The following is a 21,238-nucleotide window of genomic DNA, read 5'->3' on the forward strand; positions in this document are numbered from 1 at the left end:
GCATGTAGCATTTCTGATATGTTAGAGAGAGGAGTTTGCAAAGATTTCTCATCTAACCAAGCATTTACATGTGCAGTCATGGTAACTACCTGTGGCTTTAGCATGCACAAGACAGAGTCCAGCACAACAGAACTGAGTTCAGCTCAGGCATCTACAGCCCATGTAGAAAGGGCTTGAATGTGAACAACATCATAAGAGCCAGCACCAAAAAACCCCCCAAACTTATATTCTTCCCTGCCCTGGGGATGGGAACCTCTTCTTCTCCTTTCAGGGCAGGCATTTTTGAATGGTGAAGAAACTGCTATGCGTGCATGTGGATTAAGCTTGCAATAAGTAAAGTGAGGATGTCTACTTTTGCAGTGACAGCCCCTAATTGGGGGGAAAAAAAAGATTTGTGTGAAAAAAAATCAGACAAGTGGAAAGCTTGTTTAAAAATATAAAATAACATTAATCAGCCATAAACATGACAACATGCTTCTGACTCCAGCTGTGACGATGTGAAAGGCAGCTGAGACTTGGGATAATAAAGTCATTGAATAGACCACTGTCTCATCATTGTCTAGTAGTCTGATATCAAAGTCAGAGCAAAAGACGAGTGCGCTACTCAGTCTGATTTAGACCTGATTGGACAAATCGTTGTAACTCTCTGCTCACCTTTATGACCTGATGAAGGATGTCTTGTGATCATATGACTCCCTTGCACATTCTGCCTTTGCTAGTCTGGACATTTTTTTGTAAATTCACTTTTAGAAAATGCATGTTTCCATTTTGGGGGGCAATGCAAACTGGTGAGAAGGTTGCAGTCCAAAAAAAAAGCCCATTGTCCTGGGAGGCTGTGATGAATCCACCTTGTACAGGAAGAAGGCCCAGAAGAACATGTCCAAGACCTCCAAGGGAAAAGCAGAAGATGTTCAAAGGGTTTAAGTGCAGACTCAGACTGACAGGCAGGCGGCAGCAGCCTTATCTGAGGAGTGCCTATGGAGAGACAACCTATATACAGGGGCAGTTGCAAAGAGAAAGAGCTTCCTTCCTGGCTTGATGAAAGAAGACCAGATGGAGATGAAAAGGTCTGCAGTCTTCCTATCAGCATAACCATTCCTCCGCTGCACCAGTATCGAGCTTCTGGAGACATGGAGAGCCAGAGGGAGTCCAGCCCCTTAGAGGCTCAGTTGCGAGTTCTCAATCCTTTTCTGTGTGTGGCGCTGCGGGGAGTTATCCCCATTTACTCTCACCCCTACCTCTCTGTCTGTTTTTCCATGCTGTTTCTTCCTTTCTCTCTCTAACGTGTCCACAGTTTTGTCCTGCTCCCACGATGGTCATATCCAGGGGCCTACAAGCCCAGTGCAGGTTGTCAGTGCTCCTGACTGAAGAAAGTCTATTGATTTAGATTGTCTCCCTTGCTCTCTGCCTGCATGACAGGCTGTTGGTAAACTGATTTTTCTCTGCCTTTGAAGAGTGCATTGATTTTAGTTTACAGTCTCAAAAATACCTTTTCCTGATTCCGGAAGTAAGCTGGGTTTATTTTTTTTTTCCAGGACCCTGCGGAGTCAAGTTCACCAATAGCCAAATGATTTCTATGAACTGATTTACTCTTATTTATCCTGGTGACGTGAAAGCAGATTCTTCAAAGCAGGGAGTAGGCAACTTGAAGGAGAAAGGGAAAGATCTTTAAAGCTAACAGGCTTTCAAACCAAAGCCAGTTTAATTGGCCACTTCTCCCATAGAAAACAATAGGCTAAATTTCTCTCTTTCTCTTTCTCTCTCATGCATGTGCACACAGGCATGCACATGCACATGCACACACACTCACTCACACTCCCTCCAAAGAAGAGGCCCTGGCCTCTACTTTTGGTGCACCAGGATCTGCATTTCATTTCTCCAGTCACTGTGGAATCGTGAGTGGCACCTAACATGTGCAGCACTGATGGAAGGATTTGGTCCAATCTAGACATGGACTTTTTAATGAATTTATGAATGATATGATTGTCATGGGGGACTTCAACTTCCCTGACATCTCTTGGGATGAGCACACAGCTAAATCTGACAGGTCGCGTAGCTTCCTCACATGCATCAAAGACCTCTACCTAACCCAGGAGGTCTGTGGGCTGACTAGGGGAGAGGCATTGCTTGATCTGGTCCTGGCCAATGGGGAGGACTTAGCGAGCAATCTGAGGATCAAGAGGAAGCGGAATGCCTTAATTTTGGGAAGACTGACTTTTGAACTGAGAGAATTGGTCAGTCAGGCAATTAGAGGCCATACCACCCCCAGAAAAGGGAATACACAAGAAATGGTCATTTCTTAAAAACATAATCCTTGAAGCACAAGGCAAAGCCATACCATCTCACAAGAAATGCAGGCAATGGGCAAGGAAGCCCCTATGACTGAATAAGGAACTCTTGGACCTTATTAAGCTCAAAAGAGTAGCCTACACCAGCTGGGAAACAGGAAGCATTACCAAAGAGGATTACTCTGCACTCGCCTACACCTGTTGAGAGCAGTCGAGAAAAGCCAAGGCACAAACTGAATTTAGGCTAGCTACAGGAATCAAGGACAACAAAAAGTCCTTCTTCAGATATGTGGGAAGTTGGAAAAAGAACAAGGATAGCATTGTGCCCCTGAGAGATCCAATGGGGCATCTGACTTCCAATGCCCAAGAAAGGGCCAATCTCCTAAATGACTTTTTTGCATCAGTTTTTCACCCTCCCAGAAGGATCACACCCTCCCAGGAGGATCAAATTGATGTGGATCAGGTGAGGGAGCACCTTGAGAAACTAGGCATTTGCAAGTCCATGGGCCCAGATGGAACGTAGCCAAGAGTCTTGAAGGAGCTGGCAGACATCATTGCATCCCCCTTGGCAGAGATATTTGAAAAATCATGGCAGTCGGGTGAGGTCCCAGATGACTGGAAAAGAGCCAACATGGTCCCTATCTACAAGAAAGGGAGGCGGGATGATCTGGGGAACTATAGACCAATCAGTATTACATCCATCCCTGAAAAAATCCTGGAGAAAATTGTCAAGGGATCCATCAAAACCAGACAAGCTTCTGAATGCCAGCTAACATGGCTTTGTGACTGGCAGGTCATGCCTGACCAACCTCATCTCCTTCTATGACCAGATAACATGTGCCCTGGACAAGGCAGATGACATGGATGTCATATATCTGGACTTTAAGAAGGCCTTTGACCTAGTTCCCCATGATGTCCCCATGGTTAAGCTGTAGAACTGTGGCCTTGATCATCATACGGTCTGATAGCTAGGCAACTGTCTACGGGGTTGGACCCAAGGAGTACTAGTTCAAGGGAGCAAATCAGTGTGGTGCAGGGTGACCAGTGGAGTCCCTCAGGGCTTGGTATTTGGGTCAGTACTCTTTAACGTCTTCATCAACCATCTAGATCTGGAAGTCAGATGTGAACTGGCCAAGTTCACGGCTGATATCAAATTATGGAGGAGGGCGGTCACACTGCAGGACAGGCTGGGGATACAGGCTGACTTGGACAAGCTCTTAATGTGGGCCAACCAAAACTTGATGGCCTTCAATGCAGAGAAGTGTAAGGTGCTGCACCTCAGTAGGAAGAACCCCCAGCATACCTACAGGCTCAGCAGTGCTACGCTTGCTGGCACCATGACCAAAAGGGACTTGGGGGTCTTGACTGACCACAAGGCTGTGATGGAACTCCAACTAGCTACAAGTATCAAGAACAATAAAAAGTCCTTTTTCAGATATGTGGGGAGCCAGAGGAAAAGCGAGGGCAACATTGGACCCCTGCTAAACCAGATGGGACAACTGACAACCAACACTCAGAAAAAAGCCAACTTGCTAAACGGGTACTTTGCATCGGTTTTTCACCAGTCCCAAGGGGTGCCCCTGCCCATTACAGGATGAGAACGCCTGGGTGAGGGTGATTCCTTACCCTCTATCAATGCTGACCTTGTGAAGGAACACCTTGAGAGGCTGGACACTTTCATGTCAACCGGTCCTGACAGTTTACACCCCAGGGTACTCAAGGAGCTGGCAAGCATCATACCTCAGCCCTTGGCACGGATCTTCAAAAACTCCTGGCACTCTGGTGTAGTGCCCAAAGACTGGAGGAAGGCAAATGTGGTGCCTATCTTCAAGAAAGGGAGGAAAGTGGATCCAGCAAACTACAGGCCCATCAGCCTGACCTCTAACCCAGGGAAGGTCTTAGAAATGATTATCAAAGAGACCATTCTTAACAGACTGGCCGATGGCAACATGCTGAGGGATAGCCAGCATGGGTTTGTTGTGGGTTGGTCTTGCTTGACCAGTCTTATTTCCTTTTACGACCAGGTCACCTATCACCTGGACAAGGGAAAAGAGACTGATGTCATATATCTTGACTTTAAAAAAGCCTTCAATCTGGTATCCCATGATCACCTCCTAGCAAAACTGGCCAACTGCGGCCTCGGCTTCACCATGATCCACTGGCTGGGGAATTGGCTCTATGGTTGGACCCAGAGGGTGGTGGTTGACAGAAGTCAATCATCATGGTGAGCTGTGACCAGTGGGGTCCCCCAAGGCTCTGTCTTTGAGCCAACACTATTCAACATCTTCATTAATGATGTGGACATTGGTATCAGAAGTGGACTGGCCAAGTTCGTCGATGAAACCAAACTTTGGGGTAAAGCGTCCACACCTGAGGACAGGAGGGTGATCCAGGCTGACCTTGACAGGCTCAGGAAATGGGTGGACAAGAACCTGATGGTATTTAACACTGTAAAATGCAAGGTACTCCACCTTGGGAAGAAAAACCCGCAGCATGCTTATAGGCTCGGCAGTGCTACGCTGGCTAGCACTACGGACGAAAAGGACTTGGGGGTCATGATTGACCACAAGATGAACATGAGCCTGCAATGTGATGCTGCATCTAGTAAAGCGAGCAAAACGTTGGCTTGCATCCATAGATGCTTCTCAAGCAAATCACAGGACATCATTCTCCTGTAGTACTTGGCCTTGGTGAGGCCACAACTGGAGTACTATGTAAAGTTTTGGGCTTCACAATTCAAAAAAGGATGTGGAGAAGATCAAGAGAGTGCAGAGGAAAGCCACGTGCATGATCAGAGGTCAGGAAAACAGACCTTATGATGACAGACTGAGAGCCATGGGGCTCTTCAGCCTGGAATAGCGCAGGCTCAGGGGTGATCTGGTGGCTGCCTATAAGTTTATCAGGGGTGTTCACCAGGATCTTGGGGAATGTCTGTTCACCAGAGCACCCCAAGGGATGACAAGGTCAAATGGTCACAAACTGCTTCATGACCATTTCAGGCTGGACATAAGGAAGAACTTCTTTACTGTCTGAGCCCCCAAGGTCTGGAATAGGTGGTTCAAGCACCTACTTTGAATGCCTTCAAGAGAAATTTGGATGTTTATCTTGCTGGGATACTATGATCCCTGCTGACTTCCTGCCCCTGGGGCAGGGGGCTGGACTTGATGATCTTCCGAGGTCCCTTCCAGCCCTAATGTCTATGAAATCTATGAAGATGAATATGAACCACGAATGTGATGCAGTGGCTGGCAAAGCTAACCAAACTCTGGCATGCATCCACCGATGCAGCTCAAACAAAACCAGGGAAGTCATCCTCCCGCTTTACTCAGCCCTGGTGAGACCACAGCTGGAGTACTGCATCTAGTATTGGAGAGCCAGAGGAGAGCCACTCATATGACCCAAGGCCTGGAGGGAAGGCCATACAAGGAGAGGCTGAGGTACTTAGGACTCTTCAGTCTCGGGAAGAGAAGGCTCAGGGGGAACTTGGTGGCAGCCTACAGTTACATAAGAGGGGTCCATCAGGACCTGGGAGAACACCTGTTCACCGGAGCTCCCCAAGGGATAACAAGGTCTAACGGCCACAAACTCCAGGAAGTCCGATTTAGACTGGATATAAAAAGAAAGTTCTTTACTGTGTGTGACCAGGGTCTGGAACAAACTCTGCCCAGAGGTGGTGCAAGCACCTACTCTGGATTTTTCAAAAAACAGGTGGATATGTTTCTTGCTCAGGTCACTTGATCTCAGCTGACTTCCTGCCTATGGTGTGGGAGTTGGACTTGATGATCTCTTGAGTTCCCTTCCAGCCCCTAATGTCTATGAAATCTATATCTTAGACATTATAGTACCTTTCAGCCCAAATGACTTCAGAAGTTAAATGCAAGTGCTGTTGCATGAAAGTTCAAGTCCCATCCCTGCCCCCTCACAAAGGGAGGGTGCCAAATAGATGGGAGGGACAAAACTATGGTGAGGGAGCCAAAGCAAACACCATCTCTAAGGAAAAGTCCTCCAGGTCTTTAAGATCTTTAGATCAGGTCAGGTCTTTGGCAGTGTCATGTAAAAAAATCTTAACAATATTTCAACCAAAGGCTTGGTTAACCCCAAGAGATTTCAACCAGGGAATGTAGATGTTTAAACCTGTGTCATCTGCTATAATCTAGTCCCTCTGGCTATACAGTTACTGCTAGCTGTAAGGGCATGGCCTTGACTCATCAGTTATCCCTGAAAGCATAGTGCGCTAATACTCCCAGAATGAACAGTCAGAGAGGAACAATAGGTTTGTGACCGAATACTGCTCAGTTCCCAGGTCTGCTAATGAACCTCTCCATGAGCTAGGCAAAGTCTCCCAATATCTCTGAGCTTGGGTTGGCAATCTGTGAAATGGGGGCAAGGATAGTTCCTTTCTCTTACCCTTTTGCTGGCTCTGTCTACTTCACTTTTTAGGGCAGAAGCTGCAAGTGTTGCTCAATGGGGACATGCTCTCCTTTTGAGGGGCTTTAGGTGCTAGAAGTAACAATGTAGAGTCAGCACCAGGACAGTAAGCACTTTTCTGTTGTTTCAGCACTCCTGTCTGAGTATGTCCTGTGCAGAGTTTCCTTCTGCCCCGAGTTGGGGAAGGATCTCTGTTCTAGGGCTGCTGAATATTTATTCCATGGATATGAAGTGTAGGTGTGCCCGTGTGCCCAGATAATAAGCAGCGAAAACAGAGTTGATTTTTCTCAACATTTCCCCCATTTTCCCATACTTGGTTTGGTCAGTTTTGGTTTCCCTCTTTATTTCACTGAAAAAAACCCTAGAAATCTATTTTTATGGGTCACCTTAGGCATATGGGGTTTTTTCAGAGGGAGAAAGTCTCAGAGTTAGAAATTCCATTTTTTGGAATTGATAACAATGGATAAAAATAATATTATAGAAACATTTTGGAAATGGATAGAATAAAGCTATTTTTAAAATCATTGTGAAAGTGGTCTTGATTTTCAGGAGAGAGGGAAAAAAAGATATTTTGGGGGAGTGGGTCCTTTTTATTTGCTGATTGGTGTTCAAACGGTAAGAAAATCATGTTTCACTCTCTGCTATGCGGCCAGGATAAACTTAACTAATAGAAAGGCCTTTTCACCCCCGGCCCCAGAACTCTTTCTCCCCCTTTTGTAATTAAAGTTGAGATTCTCAGGTAATAAACTAACTCAAGCCAAAGGGACTCTAACATAATCACCAAATGCCAAGAGCTTCATGATAAAATAAGGCGAGCTGGCAATCCTGAGACTGCTCCAAGCTTGCAACTTGGACTGCAATAATTTCTTGTTGGTAGGGATGCTTCACTGACTGTGTTAGTGTCTGAGCTACAAGAGTGGATTAGAAGGGAAGCTGGTTGCTTGTGGATGCCAGGTTGATTGAATGTTTGCCCCTTGAAGCCCTAGGAAGAGTTTTGCTTCTTTGCTGTCAGGCTACAGGTTACAGCACAGGGATTCTTTCCAGGCTGAACAGTGAAAAAGATCCCCTGTAATGCAAGCTACAGTGGCACTGACCCTGCTCCCATTGAAACCAATGGCAACCCAACAAAATAAGCCCCCAAAAGCAGACACTGCAGATAATTCTCCAGCAATCGGTGTCAGTGGTAATCCTACCCTGATGCTGGTGGGTAGGACTGGATCAACCAATAGGCCCATTTCAGCCCTGTTATTTAGGAATAATCTGCAGGTTTTTCTAGGTGCAAAATTATAGAGCTGGGACTGAGCAGGCCATCTGGTTGTCTGACTAGCTGATCATCCCTGGGTGCTTTCTGATATGTAAAATTATATTTTAGGCAGATAATATATGTGCTTTTTGCATGTTAGTAATGAGCTAAATTGGCAGGTAATTGATACCCAATTGAGGTGGGAGTTCTGCCTCGAAATAGGGCTGAAGCTATAAAATCCTTTTTGATATTCATAGGCATAAATTCCACATGGTACCTGTGGTTAACCTAAACTCTGACTGGATGTTGCTGATAGCTTAGATGAAACGCTAGCTGGAAAAATGTACATCTGTCATTAAAAGAGCTGGAGAAGGCTGGCATTCAGAAGGGGTGATTATAGGGTAATTGCACACATTCCAGACAGAGTTATTTCACCGTACAGTTCTGCAAAGACATGAGCATTGAGTCTCCAGGGTTTGTGCAGTCCTGGGTGTGTTTATTTGGAAACACTGCCCCTTGTGGATTTTCATCCTGTTCCTCAGCATTCGTGCTCTCTGAGTCCTCCCCTCTTCTTCGCTGGTTAGTGGTGATGGTATAAATAATGCAGCACACTTGCTGTTGGGAAACAAACTGATCCCTGTGTCTCAGGTCTTGGCAGTACAGTGCTGCAGAGACAGGGAAGTGTAGGAGAACAGCGGTGAGGTTTAGCAGGGGAGTGGGAAGAAGCTGCAGGGAGCAACTTAAGTTAACAAACTGCTAAGATAAACCGTTGGCTGAAGTGGCTGCATGCAGTTAGCCACCTAATTTGGAATTGGTGGAAGAGTAGCTGTGTGTGATGCATATGTATGAACCACAGTGTTCCAGGCTGGGACTTTCTAAGGGATCGAAGGAAGATAGCGCCCATCTCCCCTTGAAATAGGCTGCCTTAGTATAGTGTCTATAAAAACGGTTCATGCTTTATCATATGCCTGTCCCCTGCTCATGGTGATGCTTGTTGCTGTAAGGGTAAAGTTATGCATTACACTCACACCATACTAAGGGCACTTAAAACATGAGTGTCCACACACTGCAACTTGTTAACTCATGCTGAGTGTCCTCTGAGCATCTCAAAGTTATGCCACTTCAGGCAAGGGTTAACTCGGGGCCATGCTACCTAGCTTGTAACTTCACTTTTCTCCATGGAGATAAAATTAGCAATTTGCACTCCTCCAGCATCCCAGGATGCACAGCTCCCAGCACCACCCTCTGTCCAGAGCAGGGATAGAGCCCAGGTGTCCTGGCTTCTAGCCATATCCTTGCCTGCCAGCCCTCTAGTGGCAAGTCAGAGCTGTGCAGGGAAGAAATGTTATTAACTCTTAACATGCAACTGCTCACAGGACCTAACTTTAACACTGGTTATCGTTCTAAAAATTGAGTATGGTCTAAGTGTAACACGTAACTTCACCCTTTAACTGCACCCTAAGTTCAGTTCTTTTGGGTGCTGACCACTTTGGGTCTGATCCAAATGTGCTTGAAGTTAAGCACACAAATATATGGAGCTGGGGAACAGAACTTTCCTAGATGTGAACCATGCTGTTGTCTGGAACAGGACTGAGAAAGAATAAGAGAAACACTAGTCATTAGTAATAGCTCATTCCAACAGTGCCAAAAAATCCTAACTGAGGATTACAGTCCATTCATATTGGGTGCTGGATAGTCATGTAACAACAGCAGACCTTTCCCTAGAGATCATGCAAGCTAGGTAGTGGGTGGGTTGCAACAGCTGGATGAAATAGGGCATGGGAATAGGTTACAATAAAATGAATAGAATTTAGTTGAAAGTGGAGGTTTGGGATTGTCAGGTGTCCAGCCAAGGCCAGAGAGTAAAGACCTTTAGACTTCACAGTAGCGCTGGGTTTGGAAGCGGATAAAGTGGTGAGCTTATGAAGTGTGACATGGAGATTTTCTCCTGCATAGGGCGACTGGCAGCATAGAGGCATTCTCAGGAATAGCAAACAGGCCGGCCTTTGAGCCTGGTCTAGCTGACATTGCAGGGAGAGTATCATGTGTTAATAATGCACCTCTAATGGGCTGCAGTTATTTTCTTTAAGCTCATTTGTCTTTGAGGAGAAAAAAAAAAGAGATAAATTACCAGGTAAATATGCTAAAGGCAAAATCTTCACCCCGTGAAGTAAGTAGCAGAAATTCCCCCAGTCTCATTTTGCCCACTATCTCTACTTCTTCTCCTTTCCTCCTGCTCCCATCTGTCTCTATCTAATGAATGCATTCTAAAGCGCCTGTTCCACTGGTATCTGAATGTTCCTCTTTGCTTCCTGATTAACTTATCAAAGGTGAATAATAGTTTTCCGGAGCACTGTTGCCTTCTGAGCCTTTTGCATTCTGGTTTTAAAAGAAACAGCTGCTCTTCTGGTGATATATTTGTCTTTTAATGGAGAAATTTCCAAATATTCCTCATGAAAACATGAAGAATATACGTAACAGTGCTGCCTATAATGACTTCATATCTCTGCAAGCATCAAGATTGATTATTCTTCAAGGCCTGGGTCAATATTTACCTCTCGGATCAATAAATCCCGATTTTCATGTTTATAGGAGTCAATAGAAGCTTATAAAGACAATCTAAAGTTCCACTGAAAGTGGGAATATGCTTAGCACCTGGTTTACACAAGGATTGATACTAGAGATGTATTAGATAGACAGAGTAGAGGATGTGAAATGAGATTATTTGCCATGTAGATAGGTCAGGTATTGTGCTTTGCTTTATAGGGACATATGTAGTGATGCAACTGTGTACAGTAACTACTCATGCTATGTTTTCTCACAAATTCTCTAGTAGAGATTTTGAATTTAAAGACACTACCCGATGATTAATTGCTTGGTAAAGTGCAGTTTTTAGTTCTCATGAGGATAAAAGTGAAGTTCAGAAGTAAAAGAAACCTGACAAATTGCCCTGTTATTATGTCATAATTTTCCCTGAACTTGTAGGTTCCTGAGTTATGATGACATCTTTACAGAGGTGTGATCTGTGCCATGACAGTCCCCCCTCTCCTCTCTGAATTCTCCACCATTACATGGATTGTCAGAGTTTAGGGACAGATTGCAACTTGGGAGGTAAATTACAAGCGACTGACAAGGTGTGGAGAGCACTGTGGGCATGTCCAAGTCTGAGTAGCAAAAACAAATTGGCAAAATGTCATTGTTTAACAATTGATTGACCCTCTAGTGTCACAAAACAGCCATTTCAAGAACCAGACATTTTCTTGTGTTATGGAGCATGTTACACACACCTAGTATGTACTGCATATGGAGTATGTTAGCTTCATGTAACACATTTGTACCACTATTATCTAATTTATAAGGGGTACATCTACATGAGACGTTTCCTGCAGAGTAGACTAATTAGTTCTGCAGTAAAGTCTCAGTGTCTACATGTGTGTCCCTTTTAGGGTACATTAAACTGGTACTATCCTACAGTGGCATTATTTAGTGTGCTGCAGTGTTCATGTAAACACTGATGGAGCTGGGGGGGCACAAGGTTGCTTCAGTGCCGGGGCTACGTGCCAGCTAGCCCTGCACTGAAGTACTCTCATGCCCCAGCCAACCCCTCCTCAGCACTTGGAGCAATGTTGGAGCAGACCCGGACTGGCAGGATGACCCTGCAGACTCCCTGCCAGCTGGGGCTGCTCCAACCTGGCTCAATGTGTTGCAGTCCTGGGCACACATGTAAATGTGGTGCCTGGGAGCAATACACTCAGGTGCAAACTGTGCCAGAGTTTATTTGTTCACATGAATTGCACGTATAGGTGTGCCCAGGAGATGTAAATGTGGAGCAAACCTCTGATGTAAAATCCCTACACCAATTCAAATCACTTTACTCTAGTGTGAAGTTACCCCACAAACAACCTGCAGTAACTCTGTGTCTGCATAATTTGCTCTGGTGCACATGTGTGTCTGCAGCTGTAACCAAGTTCAACCCACTATGCTGGGGTTGCTGCTTGCTCAAGCTGTTACCTGCTTCTCCACTGCCTACTAGTGGCAATGCATGAGGACAGCAGCTACAGTCTGCTGCTCCACTGTAAACTGGTCACCAGTCCACTCTGGAATCCGCTGTAATTTATGCTGCTGTGCAAACCAATGGGAATTACAGTGCTCTAAATGTCCCATGGGTCTTGACTCATAACCATTGCTTCCCCTTTTATATTGTCCCTAGGTTTTCTGTGACTACCATGGCCACTCCCAGAAGAAGAATGTGTTCCTCTATGGATGCAGCATCAAGGAGACATTATGGCAGGCAGGCTGCCCTGTCGACACAGCGGTGGTCACGGAGCATGTTGGCTACAGGGTAGGATTTCATGTTACAGTGTACACACACACACACACACACACACACACACACGCGGAGTCTATTGGGGATTGGTCTTTTCCCCAAAGTTTGGAACAAAGTGTGCTCTTCCCCACTGTCCAGAGAAATACAGGGCTGTTGGTTGGACCAAAGTGCATGCAGACAAGGAGACACATCACCTGTAAATGGAACCGTGATGGAAGTGCCACCTAATCAATGGCAACAGATATAGAATAATAGAATCGTAGAAAATTAGGGTTGGAAGGGACCTCAGGAGGTCATCTAGTCCCACCCCCTGCTCAAAGCAGGACCATCCTCAACTAGATCATCCCAGCCAAAGCTTTGTTTATCTGGGTCTTAAAAACCTCCAAGGATGGAGATCCCACAACCTCTGGGTAACTTCTCTTGGTAACATGTGCTGACTCAGGCAGCCACCTGTTTTTTTGTATGAGTGAACCCTAATTTTGCATCACATTTCTCATTTAGCCCTTTATAATAACATTATAAATGTGCCACAGGGTGTTGCACTGTTGAATTCAGTTACGCTGCCCATTGAGGGTAAAACCAAGGGCCTATGTCTGCTTTGCACTACACACATTTTCTCCTGCTGAAAGAAGTGGGCACCGAACAGGACAAAGGCAGCATTGGCTTAAGTCCACAGCTATAAATGTAGTTTCCCTCACTGTGTTTCTAGTGACAGGACTCCTAATATAGACTGCATTTGAAAATCCTCCTCTCTTTTTCAGACATGCTGTTTATTCACACTTCACCCCCTTAGAAGGTGAAGCCTGACTAGATTTAGTTTTACTCTGTGGGTTTATTTAGCACTGCTGGACTGGCTTCAGCATGAGGATGTATGCTGGAGATTGCTGACAGCTGAAGGGAAGCATTGAAAGAGTCTTGAAGAGATTTCAATTTGTTTTAGGAGAAAACATGTTACGTATAGTAAAAATAGGAGACTGTTGTTCCTGCCTTGGCCATTCATTGGCTGTGGGACTTTGGGCAGCTCAGTGCACCTACTTATGCTTCATTTCCAAAATTCAATGTGGCATAATCAAAGCTGGGGAAAACAACAGTTCCATTTAGTGAAAAATGTCTTGGTTTTGAAGTTTGGTTGTATTACTTGTATTACAATATGAATGAAATAGGAGAGGGAGAGAAATTTCCATTCCAGAATAGCTAAATGGCCTGGTGGTTAAAGTACTAGCTTAGGGTTTAGGAACCCAAGGTGGAAGTCTCTGCTCTGATTATGTGGGACAGATAAAACTAAACTAAACCTGGGGTCCCTCATGGTGGCTGTTTGGGAGTCAGTGGGTCTCTCCATCTCGGAGTAGAAACCACTAGGCCCTGAGACACCTACCCAATGGAAATTTCCTCTCAAATGATGCATTGCTTTGAACAATTTTCATTTGGACAACTTAGCCTTCTTCAGTGAGGGAGTGGGGAGAGAAAATTTTGCAAATCTGGGGACAGTTAGTGGACACACAAGCAGAATTGAAACGTTGCCTTCAGCATCTGGAGTGTGTTTGGAATCTGCAATGAATGAACCAGGAGCAAGCCACTGCTCCCATCCAAGTGTACAAGGCAGGTATTGCCTATTCCCCAGATTAAACATGCATATTGCTTCCTCTAGTTCAGCAGTTAGCAACCTTTTCTGACTGTGGGCTGGAATAGCCCAGCTTTGGTTCAGACCAGGCCAGCTGGAACCCAGCTGCTGTCAGCGCTCTTTCCTGTCACCTCTTCTCTTTGTCAGTCATCTACCCAGCTGCAACATAGCACAGGTGAAGCCTTTACCACCGAACATTGCCGTGGCCCAGTGCAACTGAAACGTTCCCTCTGTGGCCTGGGTCCGGTGACTCCAAGGCCTAGATCTGGCCAGCCAAACATTCCCTACTCCTGCTATAGATGGCATCCAGTAGAGGGTTAGGCTCTTAAATTAGAGGGAGATTGGACATTGAGAGGTGGCTGTAGGGTAAAGGATTCAAGCTGGGCTTCTCATATCAGTTCAAGGGAGTTTGATGCCCCAATTTCATTGAATAGCAATTACAGTTGAACAACTGATTCATGTAGGTTCCTCTAAAAAGCACATCTAAATGTTCCCCAGAAAGAGTATTGTATAAAAGTATTGCTCAGGCATGCAGGGATGAAGAAGGCCAAAGTGCAATTGGAGTTTCAGCAGCAAGGGATGCAAAGGGTAACAAGAAGCGTTTCTACAAGTATGTCAGCAACAAGAAGAAGTTCAGGGAAAGTGTGGGTCCCTTACTGAATGGGGGAGGCAACCTAGTGACAGATATTTTGGAAAAGGATGAAGTGCTCAATGCCTTTTTTACCTCAGTCTTCACAGGCAAGGTCAGCTTCCAGACTACTGCACCTAACAGCACAGTTTGGAGAAGAGTGAGGAGCCAACAGTAGCAAAAGAACAGCTTAAGGACTGGTTAGAAAGGCTGGATGTGTACAAGTCCATGAGGGCAGACACAGCGCACCTGAAAGTGCAGATGTGATTGCAGAGCCCTCACTGGCCATTATCTATGAAAACTTACGGCAGTCGGGAGAGGTCTCAGATGATTGGAAAAAGGCATATATAAGGCCCATCCTTAAGAAAGGAAAAAAGAAGGATCTCGGGAACCACAGACCAATTGGTCTTACCTCAGTCCCTGGAAAGATCATGGAGCGGGTCATTAGGGAATCCATTTCTAAGCATTTGAAGAAGGTGATTAGGAACAGTCAGTATGGATTCACCAAGGGCAAGCCATGCCTGACCAACCCGATTGCCTTCTATGATGAGATGACTGGCTTTGGATGCAGGGAGAGCAGTGTATGTGATATACATTGACTTTAGCAAGGTTTTTGATTCGGTCTTCCACAACATTCTTGAAAGCAAGCTAAGGAAGTATAGGTTGGATGAATGTACTGTAAGGTGGATAGAAAACTGGCTGAATCATCAAGCTCAAAGGGTAGAAATCAATGGCTCGATGTCTAGCTGGCTGTCAGTCTCAAGTGGAGCACCCCAGGGGTTGGTGCTGGGATCAGTTTTATTCAATATCTTCATCAATAATCTAGAGGATGGGATGGAGTGCACCCTCAGCAAGTTTACAGATGACACCAAGCTGGCAGAACTAGTAGATGCACTGGAGGGTATGCTAAGATTCAGAGACTCCTTGACAAATTGGATCAAAAGAGGAGGATTGGACCAAAAGAAATCTTATGAGGTTCAATAACAAGAAGTGCAAAGTCCTTCACTTAGGATGGAACAATCCCATGCACCAGTAAAGACTTGGGACCAACTGGCTAAGCAGCAGCTCTGCAGAAAAGGACCCAGGGGTTACAGTGGACAATAAACTGGATATGAGCCAGCAGTGTGTCCTTGTTGCCAAGAAGGCTAATGACATACTGGGCTGCATTGGTAGGAGCATTGCCAGCAGGTCCAGGGAAGTGATTCTTCCCCTCTATTCTGCACTGGTGATGCCACATCTGGAGTACTGTGTCCAGTTTTGGTCCCCACACTGCAGAAAGGATGTGGACAAACTAGAGAGAGTCCAGTGGAGGGCTACAAAAAATTAGGGGGCTCGGGCACATGAATTATGAAGATAGTCTGAGGGAACTGAGCTTTTTTAGTCTGGAGAAGAGAATACTAAGGAGAGATTTAATAGCAGCCTTCAAGTAACTGAAAGGGGGGTCCAAAGAGGATGGAGCTGGACTGCTTTCAGTGGTGGCCAACAACAGAATAAGAAGCAATGGTCTCAAGTTGCAGCAAGGGAAGTTTAGGTTAGATATGAGGAAAACTTTCTCACCAGGAGGGTAGTAAAGCATTGGAACAGGTTACCCAGAGAGATGGTGGAATCTCCATCCTTTGAGGTTTTTTAAACACAGCTAGAATAAGCCTTAGCTGAGATGATCTAGTTGGGGATGGTCCTGCTGTAAGCAGGGAGTTGGACTAGATAACCTCCTGAGGTCCTTCCAACCCTAATTTTCTGTGATTCTGAGGGTGTTTCTGGACACAATCCTAATGAGTGAGGCCTGGCCTGAACTAGGGTGTGTGGAGTGCCAGGCTGCTATGGGACTAAGCATGGAGTTGGCAAGCGGTGCAAAGTCTGAGGCTAGAAGACAGTGGGACAGAAGGACAGAGACCAGAAGGCCCATGAGGCTGGTGCATGTCAAATAGCCCTTCCAGTGTGTGTCAATGGCTCGTGCCTGACCTTTGATTGATACTTATGAGCAGGACCTTTTGTTACCATACGATGAGACTTGGGCCTGCATGGATGGTATACTGGATGTGGCATCAAAATAATCAGTGCCTGGCTCCCAAGAGGCTAATGAAGAAGGAGACCATGGCCCCTAGCTTCCCTCTTATCCAGTCAACATGATGAACTGTGGATCAGATTCTGTGTATAGAGGCATCTTGCCCTTCTGCTGTCCATGTGGGACCTGGCCTGTGGGTGAAAAGAACTCCTGGTCAAATTGCTTCATTGCTATTAAGATACCCATTAGTGGCTTGTTTCATTTTAAATGTGAGATTGAAAGATAATTAATGGGAAAAATAAATAGAGAAGAAAGATCCATTAGTGTGAAATCCAAAGAATGCTGGTAACATAAAAGAAATATTAAATTCAGATTTGCTAATGCTCACAAATGAGTCCTACACACAGAGGCATTTCTGTTACCTGCTAGCATTTTTATTTAATTAAATGTAGGAGATTGATTAGACATATAATTTATGTTGTTTTAAAAAGCTAAATTGGCTTGGGAATCTGTTTATGGCACTTAAAAAATATAAATCTGGGTGTTGGTTCAGACAAGGGCAAAATGGGAACTATCCAAAATGTTCACCTATAGCTTAAGCCATTATCTCAGTTTTCCTGAGGTTTATCAACATTTGGTTGATGTGTGCCTGTACACCTGTGCGTGTGTATAATCCCAATTCAACCTGCATCTAGGAAGAACAGGAAGTTGTTCATGAGAACTTATCACTTAGCAATTCCCACATGGGTGAGATAATTTTCGATGCTGAATGTAAACTAAAACACTGAAGTTAGGAGGTTGTGTTTGTTGCACATGAATATGAAAAGGAGAGTTTTACAACTAAACCTGATTATTGGCCATCTTAAAATTTGAGAACTGTTTCTGGCAGTGACGCTGATTCACCATGACACCTTAGACAAGTCCATGGGTCATTTCTGTACTTCAGTTTCCTCAACTGTAAAATGTGCTTAATAATACTTCAGTGATATATTAGGTGTTTGGAAGGTGAGTTGATTAGCAGTTACAGACTTTGAGTTATAGACATTGAGATCTTCAGCTAGAATATGCTAGAAAAATCCAGTGTAGTATTTTTGTTTTATATACAATCAAAGGCATTCAAAAGGATGTTACCAAGGAATTTTAGCCAGGAGTTTTTGGTTATACAAGATACATCTTAGAAAATATTGAAGGTCCCCATTCTTCTCCCCCAGTTTTAGCCAAAGCCAATATTCTCCCGAAGTGTTGTGAACACAAACCAGATAGGACTGAACAACAAAGAATCGGACAGTGAACTGACTAGTAATGGAAGGTGGAACTGACTAGTCTGATTTTTCTTCCTAGAGGGAAGGAGATATGAAAGTAAAGAGCTTTTTGGTAAAATGGAACCTGCTTTGTAGAAAAAAAAGTTTCTTTCCTTTCTTTTTTGTTTCCCTTTTCACTTGTAGGGTGCAACACTCTGCTAGCATAGATTGTGCTTAGTTATATCATGATAGGATTTGTCTCATAATTTCTAACTTGATGGTCCCCACCTTTAAATACTCGATCTGCTGGCAATACTCCTACTAATGCAGCCCAGTATGCTGTTAGCCATTGGCAACAAGGGCACACTGCTGACTGATAAATAAGATATAACTATATGTAGACCAATATATTTAGGCTGGAGGTGGTTAAAGATTTTTCACAGGAATAAGTTTTCAGTGAAAAGTGCAGTTTCCACATGATCACAATTTTAATTTTATCAATTTTGTTTTGTTTTGATCCAAGCAATCTAAATGAAATATTTCATTCTGCATCCTTCATCCTGAATTGGCATACTTCAGTTGGTTTCCGTGACCCAAAATGTTTTCTTCCAAGCTAGCGCAACACTAACCCAGTCCAGGGTGACCCTCTCTCCTATGGTCTGAGCTCCTTGAAGGAAAGTATGTCCACTAATGCAACGAGGCTCCCTCTCTTATCAGGCTGCATGGTGGATTGTGGGAAAGGTGATCCAGCCAACAAGCCTGGTCCATAGGAAAGAACAGGGGTATCAGGTAGGGGTGTGTGAAGCAGGCTGTATTCGATTCAGATTTGGCCCAAATCAGGGACAGTGTTTCGATTTGTTGATTCAGATCACTGCCCCGATTCGATTTGGTGGAATTGGAATCTGAAGATTCGATGCTGATTTGGAGAATCAGTGATTTGGACATAGACACAGCTTTAAAAGTTTTTTCCACATACCTTGAGGTAGCAGGTGCGACTCATGATGGCTGCAATGCTGGGGTGCATGGAACGTCCCACAGGAGTGTGGGGGGGGGGCCCTCCATGTGCTCAGCGGTGAACCCAGAAGTGGACCAGAAGTACTTCCGGTCCACTTCTGGGTCTGCCAGGGAGCACATTGGCCCCCCCGCCCCCATGCCTCCCTGGCTCGGTGATCAGCCACAGGGGGACCCTGGGTGCACCCCCCAGACCCAGGAGGCACCAGTCACCGAGCCAGGAGGGCACGGGGCCGGGGGGTCTTGCGTGCTCCCTGGTGGACCTGGAAGTGGAGCGGAAGTGCTTCTGGTCCACTTCCGGGTCTGCTGCCAAGCATGCTGGGGAGCCCCCTGCACTCCTGTGAGGCACTCCATGCACCCCAGCATCGCAGCATTCACGAGCCACCTGCCACCTAGAGGTATGTAGAAAAAACATTTAAAGCTGTCTCTATGTCCGAATCTCTCCGAATTGATTTAGAGGGTTCTGATTCGATTCAGAGAGATTAAGGGTCCTCTGGTTTGATTTGGGTTTGGAGATTTGGCCGCTGAATTGGGCTGAATCTCCGCTGAATTGAATCGGGGACCAAAGCTTTGCACAACCCTAGTATCAGGTTGCTGAAAAATGAGTCCCAGGAGGCAATAAACCACAAACAAGCTTATACCACAGTGCAGGGTAATGCTGAATTGACTCAAAATGAAGATTTTTGAGTCATTTAAATCAAAACAAAACATATTGATTCAAGAATGTAAAAAATGTCTCATTTTGATTGAAAATCAAGTAAAAACAATCAGATTTTAGGCCTCAATTGGGAGGAAAACAAGTGTTGATTATCAGGAATCACCAGGAGATGGATATTAGAATTTTCACACAGCTCTCTTTCATGCTAGATCAAGAATAAATATGTAAATTTGATAATTATCAATAGATAAATAAATATGTATGTATACACGAGTGTATTCACACACATGCACAGCTGCCTGTCTATTTAGCTGTCAAATTTTTATTCACATTTCTGTTAATACTTTGTTGTAGACCCTCCCCAAAATCCTGGATAAAGTGGCCACTCCATTCAGCATGAGCAGCTGCAGTTTCCTTGTGGAGAAGTCCCGTGCATCGACAGCCCGAGTGGTTGTGTGGCAGGAGATTGGTGTGCTGAGGAGCTACACGATGGAAAGCACATACTGCGGCTGTAGTCATGGGCTCTACAAAGTGAGTACCTCTGTTGAGAAGACTGGCCCTTTCCTCCTTTCTTTTGTGGTACCCATTTTAATTTGCTGCTTTGAACATGGGTGACTGTTCACAGTTTCATGACTCCCTGAGCCCTTCAGTGGAGTGAGTTCCTGAATATTTGCTGGAATTCCTTGCCATTGCTTGAGAGCGCACAGATGTTTCCAAATTTGTCTCCGCAGCTGTGTGCCAGTCACCCCTTGACTTGTTCTCTTTAATGACATGGTATACCATCCACTCTCCAGCCTCACTTAGCAGTAAAAGAGACAAAGCCTGGTTCTTGTCTCTCATGCTGTAGTGTAAATCAGGACCAAATCCTTAGTTGCCAGATTACAGTGGGGTAAAAGCAGTGTAAATCTTTGGGAATCCAACCCCAGATAAGATGTTTTCTGGGTTTTATGACTAAGGAGGAGTCTTTTTGAAATGAAACAACCCCATATCTGCTTCATTGTAGAGAAGCATAGTTAAAGTTATGGCAAAATGCTGTCACAGTCGCCCCCTCACCCTGGGGGTAGTCTGTTCCTCCTCTCTATCTCAGACATCTATCTCTCTGGTTGTTGAGCAACCCACTCGGCCTGCATGACAGGCCCCAACTGAAAGTGTGGAGGAATTCTCATCACCTGTCTGTCAATTTGGTTACCATGGTCACTGCAATGGGCAGGCAGCCCTCTCTCCCCCATCTGTTTCAGGTAACCCTGAGTTGTAACCCGAGCTGGAGGCGTCCCTGAGGGAAGGGGAGCCTGCTCCTCCTTTGGTCTGTTTCCCTGCCTCTGCAGGTCATATGAGTGGTTCTCTCACCTGTCTGTCAACCTGGTTGCCTGGGTCACCCTAGCCCCTATTGTTTGGACACCTACCTCATGGCAAGGGCCCACATCACCAGGTGACCAGTATTGCTTTTTAAACTGATTGGTTGGCATAAGAAACACCTGCCTGATTGAACCTGGAAGGAGAGGTCACTCCAGGCATCAGCCAACAGGGCTGCTTCTGGTGGGAACTTAATGATGAGGTCACAACAGGGATATATAGGGTCCCTTCTTCCTGGAAGGGGAAGATGCATCTTGAAGAGCCATTTCTGGCAGAGTCATGCTGGAGAGAGCCCTGATGGAAAGCAGGGAGAGAGCTCCCAGGCTGGAGCCCTAGGCTTTGGGGGCGGGCGGGGGAGAGCAGCTGAACTACTGTCACTCTCTCCCTTCCTCTCTTTTAACTGGTCATACTACAAACTACCTGCCTCCAGAGGAA

The 21,238-nt window shown here is 45.2% G+C and overlaps 1 protein-coding gene across 1 annotated transcript in view; it reads left to right on the top strand.

Moving 5' to 3' along the window:
- Positions 1–21,238, top strand: part of AGBL1 (AGBL carboxypeptidase 1) — a 393,910-nt gene that overhangs the window by 198,264 nt on the left and 174,408 nt on the right. The window contains exons 19-20 of the mRNA XM_019477387.2: positions 12,170–12,301; positions 19,805–19,981. Coding sequence (XP_019332932.2) covers positions 12,170–12,301; positions 19,805–19,981 — 309 coding nt within the window. The remainder of the gene's footprint in view (positions 1–12,169; positions 12,302–19,804; positions 19,982–21,238) is intronic.

This window comes from Alligator mississippiensis, chromosome 11 (genome assembly GCF_030867095.1).
Source record: "Alligator mississippiensis isolate rAllMis1 chromosome 11, rAllMis1, whole genome shotgun sequence".
Classification (NCBI taxonomy): Eukaryota; Metazoa; Chordata; order Crocodylia; family Alligatoridae; genus Alligator; species Alligator mississippiensis.